The sequence below is a fragment of the Ambystoma mexicanum genome, chromosome 9, assembly GCF_040938575.1.
Source record: "Ambystoma mexicanum isolate Mex_15411 chromosome 9, UKY_AmexF1_1, whole genome shotgun sequence".
In the NCBI taxonomy this organism is placed as follows: Eukaryota; Metazoa; Chordata; class Amphibia; order Caudata; family Ambystomatidae; genus Ambystoma; species Ambystoma mexicanum.
The window spans coordinates 874758549-874780089 of NC_090931.1; the positions used below are offsets into that span (position 1 = coordinate 874758549).

The following is a 21541-nucleotide window of genomic DNA, read 5'->3' on the forward strand; positions in this document are numbered from 1 at the left end:
CATTACACATACTGTACCTTTGTTGAGCGGTCATCTATTACCTTAACATAGCCAAAGAATTTCGAAAGTATGACCAATTGTTTGTATCAATGGCAACAGGAAGAGAATGAGATCCTGTGACCAAGGCAACCATTTCAAGATCAATTGTTAAGGGCACACAACTTTGCTATAATTTAGCAAATAAAACACTGAAGCCGTTTGCAATGAGTCAACATTGAGTTCAGTCTCACTTTCAAACAACACTATAGCACTATTGTGTAGACACACAAGCAAGAGCAGATTCTCAGGTGGGCCAAGCAATCCTAAAACATTTATTTTCAATTGTTCCTTCCTCTCACTGTCCACCGCTAGCAGATATTGCTAGCTAAACTATGCAACGCTTTTGAACGTAACCAGATACACAAGCCTCAGAATGCATTATTACTTATAGGTAATTGTCTTCCTGTGGGTTGTATCTGCTTAGAATCACATGCACCCACCCATCCTCCCGACTTGGGAGCGAAAGCGCAGAGAGAAAAAAGAAAAAAGGAGGGACAAACCAACTATTCTACACAAATGAAGCCAGAAAACAAACAATCTGAAGATGCCAATTTGAGAAATTCGACCATCCGCACGGGGGGTCTGGGGGTTACTTTCACCTGGGCTTTTTTGAAAATTTAAATTAAATTGAATGTTGGTAGATCAACCTCAGGAAAATGTTTGGGGCTAATCCTTACACATTTTCCTATGCTCACCGCATGACATGAACATAGACATATGTACTCTGGGTGGAATATGACGGCCAAGAGTACATCAAGGTATCTCAGAAGGGGGAGGACAAAACCTTCCACCTGCCATGGCTAGCCTAATTAACTAACAAAGGCTCCATGGATCCATATTTTCCTTTGTTAGCTGCCGGTGGCAGCCTCACATACTAATCAGAGTTAATTCAAACAGGCCAACGGGAGGTCTGGTCGCAGAACTAAGAAAGAACAGAAAAACCCCATCAACCTTTGATATGCAGTGTGTGTGTGTGTGATTAGCCTTCTCCAATCACTGGGGCCCAGTTGGCTTTAAAAGAGGGTCGAACCTCTCTTTTGACAGATCATCTGAAGACTTCAAGGAATAGCAAGAAAAACTCAGCATTAGACCCTAGCTGAAGGTACCGTCTGCCTTATATCTTCCGTAAGTGAAGGAAGGCCAGGATCTCCAAGAAGGAAGCAATATCCCTTCCCTAAACATCTCACAGGGAACAGAGGGAGATACTGAATGCAGAGCAGTCTCCATCAACTGCAGCACTGGTACCTAGTCAGCACAGCTGGCTGCCCTGCTAGGCTCTGCAAGCAAGCTTCCTAGGTGGGAAGTGCCAGAGTCTCTCAACCAAACCAAGGACAAGGCTGTTGTCTGCAACACTCTCCTCAGCTTTGGGCCGTCCACATTAAAGGATGTAACAAGCCCAGTGAAGAAGCTAGAAGGAGTGCATTGACAAGCATCTACCAGCATCCACCTTAAAGGACATCTTCGAGCCAGTCGAGCGCATTGAGTTGCAAACGACTGCACCGCTGACTGTTTTATGCCACAGTCGCTAATGACGTCTGAGAAGCCTTGACCAGTGCTTCAGACCCACCAATCAGCACTGAGACAACTATTCCTGACACTGGATAATAATTGTATTTTCGCTGTGTTGCAACTAACCAGCGATCCACAGCCTTGCGAAGATAAGCCTGCCATTCTGTCCACGTTACAAAAAATTGCACAAAGAGGTTTATAATTTGCTTATGTTTCCAATCTGTTCGGATCCTTTCTAGTGAACTAGAGGTGTGAGGCTGATTGATGGTTTAGGAAACCGATATTCATCGCTGGACCACTGGTGTCCCGGAACTTGATTCGTCACAATCGACATGTGAGGGATGCTGGGTTCCTGTACACATAGGGTAGCGATAGTGTAACAGCTAGATCCCAGACACAAGCCACAGACATATGATGCCAGGTAAGTAATGTTTGCCATATTTATGGCCTTGGTCTTTCTTAGTAATTGGTGCGACATGGACAGTGGCCATGGCTGAAGGCCTAAGATACAGTATTACAACATCCTTGAAATTAAGTGAAAAATGTTTAGCTAAGAAGATGCATCGATTCTTTGAAACTAAACCCAGGAAATGTGTCCCAGTGTGGGAAGGGGCAACAATCTTAACTCGGTGCCACCCCTTTTTACTCAGCCCATGAGTACATATATGAGATCTCAGCAGGGTTCAACAATGATACAAACAATTACATCATGGGCGACATCTATATGGTATTTTCATATCAAAAAATGTACCGTATCCCTTCTGTTTGCAACCCCATATTGCACAAAAAAAGGACTGTGAGTCCTTTCCCTGATGTCGGGATGTAGCGGCAGACTATAATAAAATGAATAAGGTCCTCTTCAACCCTCACATAATATACAGAGTCTGGGCTGGATGTTTCCTTCGCAGACCATCTTCAGGTTCTATCATGTAAAACAGAAAAATATTTAGCTGGACCAAACTAACCAGTTTTCTGTCTGAGGGGGATTCATTTTCAGTAAATACCATTCGTTGTTCTTCACTTTTTCAGGATACTTACAGATGCAAGGATGTTTTTTTACATGAAAGGTGAATGAGAATTATGTTTAATACAAGAAAGAGGACTAAGTACTCTTTCTTGTATTAAACATAATTCTCATTCACAGAGCATACATAATCTTTATGGCAGCTTACAGGGTAAAGAACTACAGCTAGTTGGACAACAAATAATTGCAATAACAAGGGAAGTGACACAGGATGGGGAGTCAAAGTTACATCAGAATCGCCACTGTGGGAGAGCCCCGAGATATCTGATATAAGAAAACTAGGCAATAAGCCCCAATGGGTGGTCAAAGGCATCAATAAAGTAAAGGATATTATCCAACAGAGGGAGATAGCACCCTTCAGACACTTGGTCGATAAATATAATCTAACTATCAAAGAACATTACTCATATATACGCTTGAGACATGCAATGATCTCCTGAGGCAGAGAAAGAAGGGACATTCCCAAACACCACTGAAGATAAACCTGACGACAGACAAAATAAAGGAGAAAGCAATACCCACCCTCTATAAAGTCATTATTAATCACACACCTCCACCCCGGATCAAACTCATAAGTAATTGGAAGACAGGCCTGGGTACGCTGGAGGAGAAAGACTGGATAGAGTCCCAGTTGACACCTAGAGAAGCTAAAATATCTAGCAGGATACACTTAACCCAATACTAAATACTACACAGAGTTTGTTACAGCAGCAAGGGCTTACGCGGGATGTGGAGATCAACTGACTCAAAGTGCCTTCGATGTACCACTGCATTAGGGACCTATCTACACACGACCCGGGAATGCCCTAAAATATAATCCTTTTGGGGAAAAGTTTTAAACACAATGTCAAGGGTAATGGGACTCCCAATCCAAGTGCCCAGAACTGGCACTACTACACTTATGGGGAGGGTGTGATATCACAACAAAAGAAGAATGTTTCCTCTCAACAGCCTTGATGGTGGCAAAAAGGGCGATAACTGCCAAGTGTGGTGTGAATCGGACACCCTGACCATCTCAGCGTGGAGGAAAGGAAAGGAGAACTGCTGCGCACTGGAGGAAAGGGTATATGAGTTGAGAGGATGCCCCACAAACATTAAAATATATGTGGGAAGTGGCTAGGACAGCATGGGGAGGGTTTACGTAGATTTCATTCAGGGCGGGTTGTTACCCTGGATGAAAGAGACATGAGTAGAAGGTATGGCAACTGAGATGGGAACTAACAATTGGGGTGGGAGGGGTTGGATGGAGGTGGTTGGGAACGGGACAGTGGGACATATTCCAGTATGACATACTGAATCCCTTTTTGTGTACACTTTCATTTGTGATAACTGAAAATAGAAAAAATGTATATAAAAAATGTATCAAAGTTTTAACACCTTATGCTAAGGTTGTGCAATCCATTAGCTTTCAAAGGCCCATTGATTTATCAGATCATGTTCACAAAAATAAATGAGTAAAAGAAAATACCCTAAACATGTCTTTCGTAAAAAACTAAAGATAATTTGACTAGATGGCTACCTTGTGCACAGGGGCAAACATCTGGCAACAATGTAGACAGAGACACACTGAAACCGAATCACAATTCCAGCAGTGCTAGGAATTATGTTTTATGAAAGCACAAATTGTTAACACAATGCTGATGCAAGTAATATGTTCACAACATTAAGGATTTAGGTCTGCAGCGGCCATCTCGGTGACATCAGATTTATCTCAAATACAGCTAGAATGGAAGAAACACAATGCAGGACAGAACAAACGACTTAGTAAGCAATGACTGGTCAGGGTGTCTAAACACATCACAAGTCCAGGAAGTGACACTTAATCAAAGAAAGCCTTGCTTCTCTAAAGTAAACAGTTTCTTATGACTTGTACTGTTTTCATTTCTCTCTGCAGCTTGTAACCTGGAAGTGATCATCGGGTTCGATGTGTCCAGCGTGGCTGGGCAGGACATCTTCGCAGTCCAGAAGGGGCTTGAGCAAAACGTGCAGCACATCCTCGAACACATTTCCAAAATGGGGAGGATCAGCTGCTCCTCCGCGCAGGCGCCGTCTGTGCGCGTGGCCATCGTCGCGCAGAGCGCCACCGGGCCTGTGGAAGCGTTTGATTTCTCGGAGTACAGACCAGAGCTGTTTGAAAAGTTCACCAGGCTGAGCAGCCGAGGCCCATTCACCCTGACCGCCCGGACCCTGCAGACGTACCTCAACAAATTTAAAACTGGTGGTGCCGACGACAGCGTGAAGGTGAGGCAGCAGAGAAGGGACTCGGGGACCTGCTCTGCTCACAGCGTAAAGGGCTATACCAGGGTCAGCTGCAACTAACTAATAATGTCAGATATGTGCAGGGGGAATTGGTACAGGTGCAGCTACTAAGAGTCCACTTTGGGCGCTGATTCACAGAGAATTTTCCAATGGGATTGCGCCATTATAAAAGGCTTCTGGGAATCAGGCCCTGTGTGTACGTTGCCCTGTTAGGTGAGCCACCTATGGAAACCTGGTCTTAAGTGACTTAATTGATTGATTGGAAGGTTTGGGAGGCTAAAGTCCTCTAGGCAAGCCCAAGATATTTTATGCCACTATGGGTGGGTCATAATTAAGATTGCAAAATCAGGAGCTAAAAGCCGCTCCTAGTTATGCAGCACTAACTCGTGACTCAGAGCAACCAATGGGGAACAAGGAACTGGTGCACAGCATCCTGCAAATCTAACTTCCACATAAGATGCAAACATAACATGTTGGACAGTATTTATGACCCCTTGTGCTTTAAATGTTGTACAGATGTGTACTAACCTGTATTTTTAAATTGTCCGAAATATACAGGTAAATTCACATAGATGTGTTTGTTCTGCATCAGTTGGCCTGGGAGTCAAAAGTAGCTCCTATTTGCTGTTGTTATCATGTTAACCAGGCTCTTATAGGCTACAAGCAGGAGTTAAATAGCTCCCAGCTCCCTTCAGTTTCGGACCATGATTTTATATAATATATACTCCCAACTCCCCATGCTAGGCCCGGTTCTAGCTGGTATTTTTCACTGTGCTTTCTTAACATGCACCACATCTTTGTGAATCATAAAAGTGGCGCAAGCAGGGAGTCTGCACCACATTCCATGTGGTTGTAGCAACTCTGAAAGATGCATGTTGAACATAAAATATGGCAGTGCTGTATTTTCCTGCCAACATGTGCCAAAGCCACAGAACTGTGTTGCACAAGTGTGGTACTCCATAGGTCCGGAGTTTGATATTTTTGGCAATAAAGTTGGCTTTAGCTTGATATAAATCTGCGGTCAGTGCTGCTGCATCTGCCTTATTATAATACACAAAATATGTCATATACAATAAGGCACGGACTGGCCTATAGGGCAATAGGCCCATGGCTGAACCAAAAACGCAAAATGCTGGTGGGGGACTGTTTCTTTGGTCAAAGTGGGGCACTTTTCTGGCCAGTGTTTGCCAGTTTGAGGAGTTACTTCATGATGCAGCTAATAGATTTGACCAGTTTTGCTGAATAGATATTCTTTAAATTGCACAATTTGCATCACATTTTATCAAAAAACTCTCCCTTGGGTGCTATTCAAACTGTGTCACAAAAGGAATGAATTGCCATTTGCAACGGTGTGCCACATTTTGATTGGTGCCCGAGACAATTTTATGGCCCAGTCTGACCCTCTATACAATACATCTAAAATACTATACACTTCACATATGTGAAAAGATTTAAGGATGTGTGTTTCTTTGTATTTGTGTTCCAATTTGAAATGTATTAAAATTTCAAAAATGGTATCCTAAATTAAGGGATTATGCAATAAAAGCTGTAATTGTGCTTATCAATACACTCGACTGAATGTGAGCTATGAAAATAGATGATCCGTGAAATATTATGCACAATTTATATGGTTACTTTGTAGAGGACCAAATCACATATGTATCATACACAGTACATTAATTTCAAACATATGCCACATTACATGCATGTTAATGTTACATGATTATAACAAATATTGTATATAACGTGCTACAAAGCAATTGTGGGTATTCTGCCTTGGCGCACCCCGACATTGTTCCTCATTCAACCCTCTACACTGCTAGGTGTGTAAAGCAGCAGCAGTCCACTCACCTCTGCACATAGCAGAGGTCCCCCCCCCACTGGTAATCAGTCCCACTGTGCAAATAAGAACCCCTCTAGTTACCATCTACCACTCTACCCCACGCCCCTCACAGTCGGCCTCACCACCCCAAACTCCTTGCGCTGATTGCCTAGAGTCCCAAACACCTCAGGCAGCCTTTGCGCAGGCGCAGGACTCCTCGGACATTCTGACGATGAGCCGGATGTTGCTCGTGCATTCTGCACGGTTTCCCCAGAGAGCGTGTTTCCTGTATTTGCTGATATCTCCCCGCACTGACTGTTGGTGCTCCCTGATCTCCTCAGTAGTCTGCCCATGCGAGCAACGTCCTAACGTAAGCGGTGCACGTGCCCCGAGTTCGCCCTCGCCCTGGTGTGCATTTGCATTCACCAAACTCATCAGACTTTCAGGTCATGGCCCCTAGGGTCTGCGCATGTGACTCGAGTTCCCCCTACTCTTGATCCCAGTGTCATAGGCTTTGTCTCTATGTGACCGTTCTCCGGGCTGTCAATCTATGTTCTGCGAGCACCCCACACTGTCCGTCAATGCTTCTGAGCTCCTCATGCTGTCTATCAGTGTGTTATAAGCACCACACTTTGTATGTCACTGTGCGTGAGCTCCTCACACAGTCTGTCAGTATAGTTCAAACGCCTCACACTGTTTGCTGCTCATGGCCGTTTGTCGCATTTGTGAGGCTCTGTCCTGCAGAAGATGATGTTTTGCGTGTCTAAAAGACAGATATCATGCAAATAAAGTGGACAGTTTGGAAAGGAGAGTTTGTTTTGTGATTCAGATGCGTTGTCTAAGAGGAAGGCATGGATTTGATAGTTTACTAAATATGTGTGGGGGAGTTCAGATGCAAAAGCGCTCATCAGAGGTCTTATTGCCCAACATTTATTAAGGGATCTTGTCAAAGACAATGGTCACTCCAATAATCCGTTCACCATTCACTACTGTCTGCTACCATCCACCACTAATAAACAGCTTCCCATTTAAATGTGCTACTAATAAAGAAACATGACAAAATATGTAACAAACCGCAGAAAGAGGCCCTACTCAATGTCCAGGACACTGTGTTTCCTGGACATCCTCCTCATGACGACACCGTCAGTGATGGAAGTGAAGGTAAGCATTGTAGCCCCTGTGAGAATGAACCCCTGAGCCTCTGCACAGGCCTCTCAAGCATTGCACTGGCCATGCATTTGCCAAAAGCTCCAAAAACTGTCAATCCATGTGTTCCATGCCACCTCACGGAGAGGAGGGCATAAAAGGCCTGTGGGTGAGGGCAAAGTGTCTGCCTCAATCTAGACTTGAATTTCAAGCCAATGTCTGGAAACTAATTGGCAGAGTCCTGACCCTGTGCCCTAGAAAAAATGAATCAAAAGCAATTCTTGCCTGGCTGGGGTGGGCAACCCCTGCCTGACTTTCTGCCTCTACCCCCAGCAAGGGCCTGCACAATCTTCACAATCCTAGAAGGATGGTGGGGATGTCCCGCACAGAATAGGTTGGGGCCATGCACATAACATTTGAATGTATCGTATTGTTATCTGCAGCGCATTTAAATGGGGAGCTCTTAAGATGGACGACAGCAGATGCACCAGTGAGCGGGCATAGATCACCGTATGTGAGAAGCCCCTCCAAAAAGACGGAGCAACGGGTGATGCATTCTGGGCTGGCACATTTGTGTGGGAAAGATGTCCCCCCGTCCCCGCCACACACCTCCAGATTACTATCACATGGGTGCCTTCTTTCAAGACAATTAAACAGAGTCAGGAAATATACCCCCTTTATTTCCAAGGTGTCTGATGGTTTGACACACAAACACTATTTCGTGGAACTTTACGTTTTCGTCACACCATTCACCATTCATCATAACAAGCTGCAGATCGGTGTCAAACAATGACTTATGTAGGCAACCTTGTTAAAACAATGTTTTTGTAATTTGTGTTGGAATCTTCAAAGTACAATTGCAAAACATAGAGAAGATCTTTTTAGGTTCACATAGCATTGCATTCTGATGCTTGTAGGCATGGATGGGGTAAATAAATCTACACTCATACATTTTATGCTTAACATAAGATTTCATAAATGTGTCAATTTTCTTTTTTATGTGACGTGTGGACTTTGTCTATAAAACAGAGAATGATTTAAGCTCTTTAAAGCCACAGATGATGATGTGGTGAGTGTCTAAAGTGCAGACTGCTCTCAAATCCTGGGTTCACCTCTTAACACGTGACCAACACATCCATGAAAGGTTCATCTTTTCTCATACAATTTCCATTTTCCTCCAACAGGTTGTGATTCATCTAACCGATGGTGTGGACGAAGCACTACCGCAGTTACAGGCCGCGTCTGCTGCGCTACAAAATGGAGGTATGTTGCAAACACAGGTCTATTATGTCTCACACTCATTTCTTACTCTGTGACTATTCAAACTATGTGTGACTTCTTCGTGAACCTGACATTTACTGCTAGCACACATTCATCCTCAACCTTTGGCAGGAATCCTTTGAGGAAACCTCAGTCATCTCAGGGGAAAGCTTGGTGGAAGCTGTTTTCTGGGGAGCTTGGTTGCACTATTCAACCTGCAGCTCCCCAGATGTTTTGGAGTATGAGTGTGACTCCCGTGATCCCTCCTCTATACTGGCGACTTCTGATGAGATTAGTAGCCCAAAATATCTGAAGAGTAAAACTTTGCAGAAGCCTGAGCTCAGAGGAAAGGTTGGCTAACTATGGAAGGAAACTCAGTTAATGAAGGGAAGCCCGCTTACCATTGGGAGATGATCATTCTCTCTGGGGGTGTTTCTTTCCCCTTGGGGCGATCCATCACCTTTAAGATCCTAAATTATCCTGAGTCGGACATTAGTTCCCTCTTGGGGGATGTAACATCAGCTTCAGCTGTATTAATTCAAGTGTTACAGCATCCTTTCTTGAGGAAACAACAGAGAAATGTACAATGTTTCTAAGAATAGCACAACAAATTAGAATTAAATCTAACATGAAGACGAAATAAACACATGAAAAGATGGGTCTTAAAATGAGTATGGAAAAGGGACAATGTCAGTAGTCGGGGGCAACACCTCCCAATCATCTGGAGCTTCAGCCCAGAAGGAGTGGCCTCACAGCAACATCGTGCCTGGAAATGTGCCTGCTATGCAAGTGCACATGGTTTCCAAAATATGGTGCCCCATTTCCTTGGAAACGCTCTAGACTAGAATGGCTAACAGTATGTCACAGAGAAAGCTGCCACAGGTCTGGGCAGGATGCGCCAAAAGAGTGTGAGATGCTCAAAGCAAGCAGGAGACCCTCTACAGCATTCGAGAAGCAGCGTTCTTTACAAGCTGAGATTTCCAAATTAGACTCTAATGGCCCTTAGCGTATAGCTTTACGCAACCAACAAAGGAGCGCGTATGAGTCCGGGTTAGGACTAGATCTTCAACATTAACTTTGTAGTCTTTTATTCCCGGGTGTCTCTCCTTTTTGCTGGTATGCTTAGCGTATAGCACATTTCTATATGCAATACCCATTGCTGGCTTCAACCAGACTTTGCATTCTTATGACTCTGCAGACCGTATATACTAATGAGGTTTCGCGATGTCCAGACTTGCACATTGACAAATGGAGGGGCACAATCAGATTCCTGCTGGACTCTACAGGACACGGGACGTATCTGAGAGACATAGCGAGCCTCCAGAAACCCCACCAGAACTGAAGACTGACTAAAAACCCTTCATAATCAGTCATGTTAAAAACAACACACCATGCCCGCTTACACATCCTCTGCTAAGCCGACCAAGATGGACTCTGTTCTATGGCTGGCTTTAGAACTCGACCTTGTGGCATCGAAGAAGCTGGACCACAGTAGGAAAGAAAGGTATCACCTCCACTAAGAGTAGATCACTCCTTGGACAGATTAATTCTGGTTGTTTGGGCCAGCTAATGAACCTATGAACTGCTGCACTCAGCAGCCCATTGTCAATCTTAAAATCCACCACTCCAAATGTGAATTTGTTTTCTTTGTTTGTGTGTGCGTGTGTGTAGAGGCCATTCTCTGGGAGCTGTCATTTCCTTTCATGCCTGCTTGTGTATTAGTCGTTTGACCTGCCCTAACCTGTGAGCAGAATCTGGCTGGAGACAGCCAGCCTCAGCAAATGGTATGTGCATGACTATTGCTGCCCCTGAGGGACAATGAACAACATGGGAAGCACCCGCCCTAAGTGCCCCTGACTGCCACCCTTTTGTCGCCTGGAGGCCAGAGAAATTCTTTCTTACTTGTCTGTATCTCCATGTGCAGTCTGTCGGGGGACATTTTATTACTTTATGGGCAACCAGGTGTGTCGCTTTGGGTACCAGAATGCATTTGGGATCTTCAATGAGAAATGTTTCCAGAATGCACCCATTTGTATTGGAAAGTTTGATATCAAGCTTCCTTCTTTCTGGAAAGTCCTTGTCCCTGTGCCCAATATCATACTGACTTGGCCCAAGTCATCTCTGAGTTTGAGTTTGGACACCAAACACGGTTCCTGGTTGAGACTGATTTTCAGTCCCATAAGAGGGTGTCCTGGTGGAAACTCTTCTACCAATTTGGCGATAGGGCTCTTTGAATGTCCCCAAGAGTTTTCTTCTGCCTACTCATAGGTGCTTGTGCTGGTAGAACTACTTTACAGTTACAGACCCCAAATGCATTCATCTTTTTTCCTGCATGGTGCATGATACAAAATTCCTAGTAAATAAATACCATCTGTGAAAGCCAAAACTGAATTGAGCTGGCCCAGCTATCTAGGCTCACCCTCAAGGTAGTTTCAAGATCACCACTCATCAAAGCGTGCCCACTATGCCCGTGCAACACAGAATTGGGCAGGGCGGCATTAGCCTTCCTTAGTGTTCATGATTGCTGCTCACAGCAACTGTGATGACCGACTTGTGGGCACTGGAGGGAAAACTACCTAACCGTGGGCCACCCGTGCGCTGCTGCCGGTTGGCACTGAGTGCCACCTGCTGGGAGTTGAGCTTTCAGGGAGAGATCACGGCAGCAAGCCTCCTTCACATTTCAGCCTGGTTTATGGATGATAAAGGTCAATGATTGGCGCGCTTGTTGCCAACTCACTTGTTTCTAAATTGCGGGGTCCTCAGCCCACACTTTGCTTTAAACAGCATTATGCAACAAGAAACCCCCTCTTTCGCAGCAACCTAACCCTCGTTTTACAGTTTGATTATAAGAGGCTGATTTATCTTAATTGGAGACTGTGAGCCATCATAGATTGCCCTCCTTGACTGTACCTGGTTCCACTAGCCACATAGCACCCTAGGTATGCTCCTGCTGAACAATCTATGTTCAGACATTGTTTGTTTTCTGAAAGCCAATAGTCTCTGTGGACCAACCCTCTCATACTTTCCCTGCCCAAGGGGTACGGTTTGGTCAGATGAGTCCTACATTTGGCCGTGTTATCATGGATCGCTCCTTCTTTCACATTCCTTGCGATCCATGTTCATCTCCCAGGGAAGTCTCCTCTGTAGACATTCATTGAAAACTATTTCAGCACCTTGGACAGACCACTGCTGTAGACTACATCTGCCAGAATGGGTTTGGGTCTATTTGACCTAAAACATTTGACCTAATCACATTTGATCTAATCTACTTTACCTTTTTTTCGGTCTAAATTGCAGAGGAAGAACCCCCACTTCCCCTCAACCTAACCTATACCCTTACCCACCCCCATGTACATATTTAATTAGATTTGACTGAAAAAAGGTTACAAAAATCAATCAAATGTTTTAGTTCAAATGTTTTTAGGTCAATTATGCTAATACCGCCAGAATGCAGGGGTCCAGCATGCATTTTCCATTTCTTGTCAATTGACTGGGATTAAGACTTTAAGGTTAGGTGTGTTTTTTTCCATAGACTATTTTGGGGCTCATTCTAACACATTTTCTACCATTATGTCCTAGTGGTTTGGAAGTCTTGTTCCCGAATGTCCCTTATAACTTCTTTATATTTCCCCTTGCTGAGTGTTAATATTTGTCTCATGCTAAAGTTTTGACTGCACATAAAAATTATATTCGGATGTACCTTCCACATGATTTCTCCTTTGTGGCATTTAGGTGTGCTTGGTACTTGTCCACCGACCCTCTGTTCATCCAGGGTACCGGGAGGAGAATCAAGGAAGCTTCCCGAAGCGTTACCAAAGTCTTGCACCATGCAGGAGGACTGCTGGCTGGATTGGGGGTTGGCCTAGCTGCCTCTTTAGTCTCGCCTGACTGCTGTAGCAATGCTCTCCATTCTTTCCCGCTGCAGGTGTGAGGGCCATGCTGATGGTGGGCCTGGAAGGAGTGCAGAAGTTTGATGAGATCATGCAGCTGGAGTTCGGCCGTGGTTTCACCTACACCCGGCCTCTGAAGCTCAACTTCCTGGAGCTAGACTTCGAGATCGCAGAGGAACTGGTGAGACTGGCTGGCTGCTCCATTGGGAATTTCAAAGGGAATTACTGGGCATCAATAAGGAAGTCTGTCATCTAAAAGCTTTTGAATTAGAAGATAAAGACTGTGGTGTTTAAAGTTAGTCAGTCCGTCATAAGGAATTATTAGGGTGTTAGCCAAAAAGCAACAAATAAATAAAACAATACATACTAGGCAGATTTAAATATTACACATTTGGGGTGGTCAGAATGGAATAGATCAATGGCAGGGATTAAAGATGAGACATTTAATGAGGTTCAAAGATAAAATATTTAAAGTTTGCCTCGTATGACATGGGGCCTCATTACAAGTTTGCCGGTCCGGTAACAATGGTGCAGTAAGCTACCTGCTCCATTGTTACAAGACCATCAAACTACGAGTCTGCTCGCGGGTGCCTGTCAGCCCGCCAGGTCTGACCTGGTGGACAGAACAGCACCCGCGAGCCGACCATGTCGGATGCACCGGTGCCATTCGCGAATGGTGCCGACGCATCCAACCTCCCCATTCCCATTGAGCCCTTTGGGGCTCAATGGGAATGGGGAGTCATTGTTACCGGCACCCGACAATGGGCAATTACTGGGTCCAGCCGGGCCGGAATGCCCCGGTAATTGCCCATTGCCGGGTGACGGTAAAAAAACGACTCCGGCGGCAGCTGTGCCGGTTTTACCACAAATTAGTAAGGCATGATGAGCATTGTGTAAAGTCTGAGAAAAGTGGCAAAGGAGATTCATGCTATGTAGATTTATATTTACATCCTCCTAAACTATGGGTCTGCAATCCCCAGATGTTTTGAACTACGACTCCCAGGATCCCTCACCATTGACTTTGCTTAATATGTCCAATCGCGGTACTAGTCAAAAACGTTTGAGAGCCAAAGATGGCACACCACTGCTCTAAACTGTTGGAGGAACACTTTACTTAACCCCCTATATTGTTTTACTTTCCTATCTATGAACAACTCTACAACCTCATAGATTTCTCTCCTTTACTGAAATTGTAAAATGAGTGTAATCTTTTGTCAAGGATCAGAACTATCACAAAACTATTATAAAACATAAGGCAAGGGGAATATTATTTCATGCCACTCCATCACAGGTGTGACAACAACTTAAATTGTCCCCACATTTTGAAGCAGCTGCAGAATAGAAGCTTAAGGATGGAAGGCTAATGTAAGAATATTCCAATACTATTAACCCAGTTCACCATCACAAGATGTATCTTTCCAGGTATAAATGCTAGCGATCATGGAAGACATTGGGTCAATGTTTTGGAGGTGCATCATAATACAATCTTTGCTGTGTTGTTCCGTAGGTTAAGGTCGCTGAGAAGGCGTGCTGTGGCGTGGCATGCAAGTGTTCCGGACAGAGAGGAGACAGTGGGGGCTTGGGAGTCATTGGGCCAAAGGTAAGTGCTTCCTGATTGACCTGAAGTGCCGCATGCTATGGAGCATAACATGCGGCACAAAGAGCGCAGCCAAGATTCTGGGGCGACACCCAAAGACAGGCATTTTAGGTTTAGTCTCCTTCAGAAGTTCAAAGAATGCCCCTGTTCCATAGCACAGTGCAGAGTTCAATAGGAAGCCTACTGCTTTCAAGTAGTCACATGAGAGTGCTAGGGCGACAAGGTGTCCTTACTTCCAGAGGTGAGAGCAGCTCAGCAGCACATGGAAATGCTGACTCTTCACTAGCAGTGCCACCAGGACTTATGGTCACTGCCTCAGGGCATTGCCAGGACGCATGGTCACTGCCTCAGGGCATTGCCAGGACGCATGGTCACTGCCTCAGGGCATTGCCAGGACGCATGGTCAGCTGATGAAAGTGCTACCAGCACTGATGACCACAGGGTGAGAGTGCCAGCAGAACTCAGACTTACACGCTAAGGGGTTTCTTATGAAAAGAAGAATTACAGCGGGTTTGGGGAAGTGGGGAACCACTCGCATTCTTGTCTGATCAATTTTAGTCAGAGGCTATCACACACTGAAGTGCTTGTCAAACGTCTAGCTTCCATCAATGTGTTTCACCACAAAAGGGGACAACTGTGACACCCACACAGCTTTCCACAGGAACGTATGTGTGGTCTCATGTGTGAAGAATGTATGGTGAAACATTCAGACCTCACTGGAATTCTAACGGGCCTCTGGTTTCTTCAAATGCAACACGCTTGCCTGATGTCTGACTGTGCATATGCTGAATCCTGTGGACCCTGCATAGTGAGTTGAGGGCACATTGGGACTAATTCAAAAGGCCATCCTTTTGTCTGGACACCTGCTATTGCACTTTTCATCTCTTAATGATATGCTGGGCACAATGCAGAGGCAGCGATAGTGGTGCTATTGAAATGGTGTGCGAGTCTGAAGTGCACTAGTTCCTATTTCTTCTTGGTCACTGCTGGTTCTGAGCTGCAGGTAATCATAAAAAGCAATGCCGATTGTATTACTCCATTTAGACCTTCAACAAAAGGCCATGTGCAGCACTGGAATGTGCCAAACAGGCACTTCACTGTCCAAGCGAAGAGACGTTTTTATAGGCAACAGGAGCTAGTAGATTTAATCTGGACGTAGCTCTGATTAAAGTCTTAATAAATAACATCCTTAGTCTGGCTTGTGCTCCATCAATTTTCTATAATAGACTAAACAATTAAAGCCTGGAGTTGTTTGGTGCATGGAAAGCTCACAGTGACTGCTTTTATTCACCAGGATTAATCCGTTACCTCTTCGAGGCACTTATCACAGTGTCGGTTGACTTGAGGGGTAGCGACAGAACAGCTCTGTAATCAGTGTTTCTATTTCATTGTTGATTTGAGGTGGTGGGGGGGTGAACAACACATGAACATTCTCATTGCATGTAGTGGTATAGAAGGCCTTCGCCCAATGGGGTGACTTCAGTATTCTACCCCTGTGTATTTAACCGGCTGACGGCACATTGCTGCTGCTACTTGAGTCTGCAGACCAAAGATGCTCACCAATTCACCTCCAATACTTGAAGTTGGCTAGTCTTGTAGGTAGTTGGCTTCTGCTTCTTGTCACAAGACTGGGGATTAATGGAAGACTCCACAAAAAAAAACAACAGGGAAACAACTGCATACGAACAAAGCGAATGGTTTGTGGTGAGGCCTATTTGATCTATCAGGAAGCAGCTATAACCCACTAGGGCTATTACTCAACATAACACTGCAATGGTCAGAGGGATACGCCCCCCCCCCCCCAGTCTATTGTTAAACCATGGTCCTGAGTCCATGCTCCCTAATCTATAAGCGCTTGCGTTCAAGGGTGTATCACCATGGGTGGTTCACAAACATTCACTCACAGTTCCAGGAAGTTCAAAGTGTTCCAGTCCCCTTCTTTTCATGTTTTCGATCAAATTTCGATTTTCGATTTTGGTCACTTCTGTGCTTGAAATACGGTGAACAGTTCTGCATTTGGGTTCAGCTGTTGATAGTCTATTTCTTCCCTACCTGTGATAGATGAATTCTTAGACTGCAGTGATAGCTGTCACAATTACAAGCCAGTGGTGGTGTATGTAAGTTCAAAGATTTACTGTCTCTTTGGGTCCAGGTATGTAGCCCACAGTAAGACCTGTTCATCGCAAGTGCTCTCCTTTCTTATGGATTTTGCGAGGATCTGTGCTAAAACTCCCTATAGGCCAGAGGCCACAGGCAACGTTACCTCCCTGTCATGTCCAGGACTGAAAGGTGTCCCATAGCCGGTGTCTTTCTTTTTCACCTCTCTTTCTCTTTCTTTCTCTCGTGCTTCTTTGTCCTAACTCCTCCCAGTGGCTCTGCTCCCAGGCTCTCCCTGGCAGGATCTTCCTCCCCTTGCTCTCAATTTGCATCCTCCCATTTTCCACCTCCAACCTCTCTGATTATTCATAATTCATGCACCATCTTTCTTCCTCCTAGTTCTTTTCTGCCTCCTCCCTCTCCCGTCTTGTTCCACTTCCTATCTCTCCCCCCTGCAACTTCAACTCTAGTTCTCCTCCTTCCAGGTCTTTCCCTCCTACAGCTTCAAACCCTCCGATGCAACTTTCCTCTCCTCAGCCTGATTATTTCCCTGCTGCACCCAGAGTGGCTCCCTCTCACCTTTACTATTCTCCTCCTCATAGTTCTTTCCCTTTGTAAATGCCGATTTCCTATGTGCTCCTTTCTTTTCCTCCTCTACAATCTCACTCTATCTGCATCCTCTGCACAACTATGCTCCGTTTACTGCTGTTGTAACTTCCTCAATGCTGGTTAAGGGGGCCCCCTTTTATATGTTGCTCCTCATGGTAAAGGCTTCCCGGATGTGGTCACTTGAATCACCTGTGGCCGTTCCCCGTTGAGCACTGCTGATTGGTTCATGGTTCATTGGGATTCTTTCCCCCCCCCCCCCCTTCCCTTGTATGACTTGTAAAGCGTTTACATTCTCAGTAACTCTGCAACTTCACCTCTGGAGATTTCAAAATGTCATCAGCAGGTGAGGCATAACTGGCATGATGTATCCCTACAACACCTCATTCATGGGGAGGGAGGATATGTCAGGGGCAACGTGCTCGCCTTGGAAGCAAGAGGACACAGAGCCACACAGGTTCGATCCCCGGGTCCACTCTTAGAAACCTCTGGGTATTAAGCGCGGTCCACTCTTAGAAACCTCTGGGTATTAAGCGCGTTATAAATAACCTATCATATCATTTATGGAGTCTGTGGCTCGTGGGGTGGGGCCCCTATGACTCTCTGACCTCTCATTCAAAGACTCGTTTCCCTACAAACAGCGGCTCTGGGTCAGCGTACGTCAACAGGCAAGGAGGGGAGAAAGCCTCTGAAGGACCCGCATTTAACTACCTCTGGTGCCTAAGTGACGTTCCCACAGTCTCATGTAACCCTTGGTTGAACTGTCAAGTAGAGCATCATCACATGTTGCTGTAACATCCACACACTCATGATATTAATTACCAGTCCCATGTAATATAAACAATTTCCAGATCTCAGCACTCATACCGATTCCTTCAAGTACCGAGAAAATGTGATACACTGCAGATGCCCAGGAAGCTGAGGGAGTGTGTTGCTAAGGCATTGTGCAGAACAAGTAGCTGCATCCTGGGCAAGTCTGCGCTGAATACCTGTCTGTCAGGAGATGGCTTGATGGACAGTTTGACTGACACTTTGACTGCTGCCTTAGCGATACCGTATTAACTTTCTCTGATGTTTTCTAGGGTGGTCCAGGTGAGAAGGGGCATAGAGGATTCCCAGGAGAAGAAGGTGGAGCTGTAAGTATCTTTGATTGATATTCCGTGTCTTCTTGCCTATATTGTTTGTTGCCTCTTAGTGTAAGGCAGTGCTGGCACAAGGCACATTTCTGCCCCTTTATTCTGAACATGGATTGCTTTGATTTTAATTGCCCATCTCTCCTCTCTTGCATGCTATCCACCAAATGTGATCAGGCGCCGCTCTCCATATTCCACAGCCTGCTCCATTAGAGCAGATACCGCCTTTCTTTGCTGAGTAGTGAAGGAAAGCCAGTTACTGAGGACTATGTGACTACTGAGGGCAGTCCTGCACAAGGCCAAACAGTCCAACTGGCCTATCTTCTAGCCAATGAAGACTCTAAAGCAACGTCCGTGACCTTTATTGGAGAAGGGGCTGAGCCTGTAGTGATGCTTGAATCCCCCCTGCCACAGTGGCTATTGCGTCACCTACATCCCATAGAAGACGTGCTGCTCCTTTATTGCAAACCCGGGGATACTTTAGGCAGAGTCTGAGCATGCGCTTATCTGCTGCACCTGGGGAACGGATCTGGCCTATTTCATTGCACAAACTTCACACCAGTTAGTGAGAAATGCAGCCTTCACATCCCTTCCTCGATACTTGGTGCTTAACCTCCTGTTATTGTAGCCTCTAGAAGAATTACCCGTTGTTGCACACCGCCTTGTGCACAGCAGTTACTACAACCCACAGAAGGGCCATGCATGTGAGTCGTACACTGAGATTGTTGAAGACGACCAACTCAGTGGGAAGCATGATACATACAAAAGCAATGCAAAGGACTGCTGTTTCATGCTGATGTGTTAAGTGCCCAGCAAAGGTGCAGAGTCTGTGTGTAGCATACATCCAATAGTGACCTTCCTCTCATCTCTATAGGGTGAACGTGGACCGCCAGGAGTTACTGGAACACAGGGATTCCAAGGATGTCCTGGTCAACGAGGAACCAAGGTACGACAGTTTGTATCACCCATAACATCCAGAATGCATGTTTTAAACAAACACTGTGGTGTTTTTGTAGATAAATGCTCGTGTTGCTGTTACATAAGTAAATTCTAGTGTGTAGCAATTTTCAAATTACCGCATAGTAGAATGTATGTGGTCACTTCCACCCAAACTGTGAGGGGCTAGGATAAGGCACTGGCCACTATGTTTCGCTGTAGCAACACTATGGGCTCTCAGGGCATATATACAGTGAGCGCAAGCGCAGTCACAGAGTTGTCAGGCTAACTTGATTAAGTTGCTGATGAAAGAGAGAGAATCGGTGATGAGCCGTGTTGTAGAATCAAAAGCAGTGCACTTGTGGGTGAGCTGGACGCGTGTGCCAGGTGGGGAGGCATATCGCTTGAGCACTTGGAAATGAATGAATTGACACAGGAGCAGTGGAATGCGTTGTCTTGGAGGAAACAGCAATATATCAGCCCTTGCAGGCAGAAAGGGAAGGGGCCTTTGACAAAGGTAATCAAGTGATTGAGAAATGCGTCCACCCTGGGCCCTAGAGCTGTTGCAGGACATCACATCACTCAGCATAAACGCCCACACTAGTCGCCACCTGTAGAAGGTCACTGCATCTACTGGGGGAGTCAACGACTGTAGCTTGGATGGAGATCAAGGAAAAGGGTGCAGAAGACACTTCCTTTGGATGCAACACACTTTTAGAAATATTGTTTCCATTTCACACACGGTGCCATAACTCATCAGGCACCACTATTTGTTGTGCTTGACCAAGTCTTCCCTATGCAGTGAAGAGATTTGTCTTGGAAACCTATTGACATACTTTTGTTTCTGTTTCTAGGGCACAAGGGGATTTTCTGGAGAAGAGGTATGTATGCAATTTTTTAACAAGCAGCACAGGATGGCATAATTATAATTGGTGACACGATTACAAAGAAACTCTTGCAAACCAGGCCAAACCAATCCCACTGGTGACAATACAATGAGAACTACTTTAGCATTATACATTCTTCTTCTGTATCCTACATACCACTGGGACACTAATCAAGGCAAGCTATCAATCCTCGGTTGATCCTCAATCACTAATCTGTTTTCCAGGCTAGAAAAAAACCTTGTATTACTGAGCAACAGATATCAGTCAAAGGTTGTACTCACTCTCATCTCACTAAATGACTGCTACTCTAACCACTTGATAATGTCCTCTCCTAGTAGGGAGACCATAATAAATCCCTGATGCTTTCGGATTTTCCAATAATATAACTTCCTACTGTGCTTACTAAGGTCGAAGAGTACTAGTCACTCTGGGACCACAATATGCTGGTCTGCCATGAACACCCGTAGATATACTGGTCACCCTTGGCCTGCTACGAAGTACATCTATTGTTATATCTACAATAGTATACTGGTCACCCATGATCTACCATATTATCCTAGCAACTCATGATCCTCCATGATGTTCTTACTTTTCTCCCATGCTCCATTGTAGTATCCTGGCCACCTCTGGTCATCCATGGTGTTTTAGTTAATTATTGTACATCAGAGCATGTTGGTCACATATGGTATATGATTGGATCATGGGAACGCATGGAATATAATACTAATATGGTCACACACTGTTTTCCATGGTGTTTCAGTCACCCGTGGTGTACTATTGTATCCTCGTTGTGCATTGTCATCAATGATGTTCTGGCCACTCATGGTCTACATTTGTTTCCTTTTCAGCCATGGCTGTCCATGTTTCCAAGGCCTTGCACGATCGTCTACAATATCCATTGTCTTATAACAGTGTCATGATGTCCTGGTCACCTATTACCCAACATGTAGACCTAGGAATTATATGGTGACATATTCACCAATCATGTAGTCGACACAAACCATCTAACAGGATATTCTGGTGGAATATAGTCTCACATGAGGTTCTGGTCATTTAGCGCCATCATCCTGTTCTGGTCCTCCAGGGGTCACCCGTAAACCTTCAGAGCCTCCACAGCTAACAGAATACTTATCAAAAGTGTCCGATAATAGCGCAGCTGTCCATGGATATTCATGGTCCTAACATTGCCTAACGTAAAGCCAAAGCACAGCAAGAGTATTGTGTATTTCAAAATTGTTCATTGTCTTTCTCCCTTTTTCTCAGGGTGAATTGGGAGAGCTCGGTCTTGATGGCATCGATGGTGAAGATGTAAGTCTGCCCTACTTTTTTTTTTTTA

The 21541-nt window shown here is 45.0% G+C and overlaps 1 protein-coding gene across 1 annotated transcript in view; it reads left to right on the top strand.

Moving 5' to 3' along the window:
• COL6A3 (collagen type VI alpha 3 chain) overlaps positions 1 to 21541 on the top strand; it is a 270362-nt gene that overhangs the window by 126279 nt on the left and 122542 nt on the right. Inside the window, exons 13-20 of the mRNA XM_069615983.1 lie at positions 4467 to 4813; positions 8984 to 9062; positions 12985 to 13130; positions 14457 to 14549; positions 18332 to 18385; positions 19257 to 19328; positions 20173 to 20199; positions 21469 to 21513. Of these exons, the coding sequence (XP_069472084.1) occupies positions 4467 to 4813; positions 8984 to 9062; positions 12985 to 13130; positions 14457 to 14549; positions 18332 to 18385; positions 19257 to 19328; positions 20173 to 20199; positions 21469 to 21513 (863 nt within the window). The remainder of the gene's footprint in view (positions 1 to 4466; positions 4814 to 8983; positions 9063 to 12984; positions 13131 to 14456; positions 14550 to 18331; positions 18386 to 19256; positions 19329 to 20172; positions 20200 to 21468; positions 21514 to 21541) is intronic.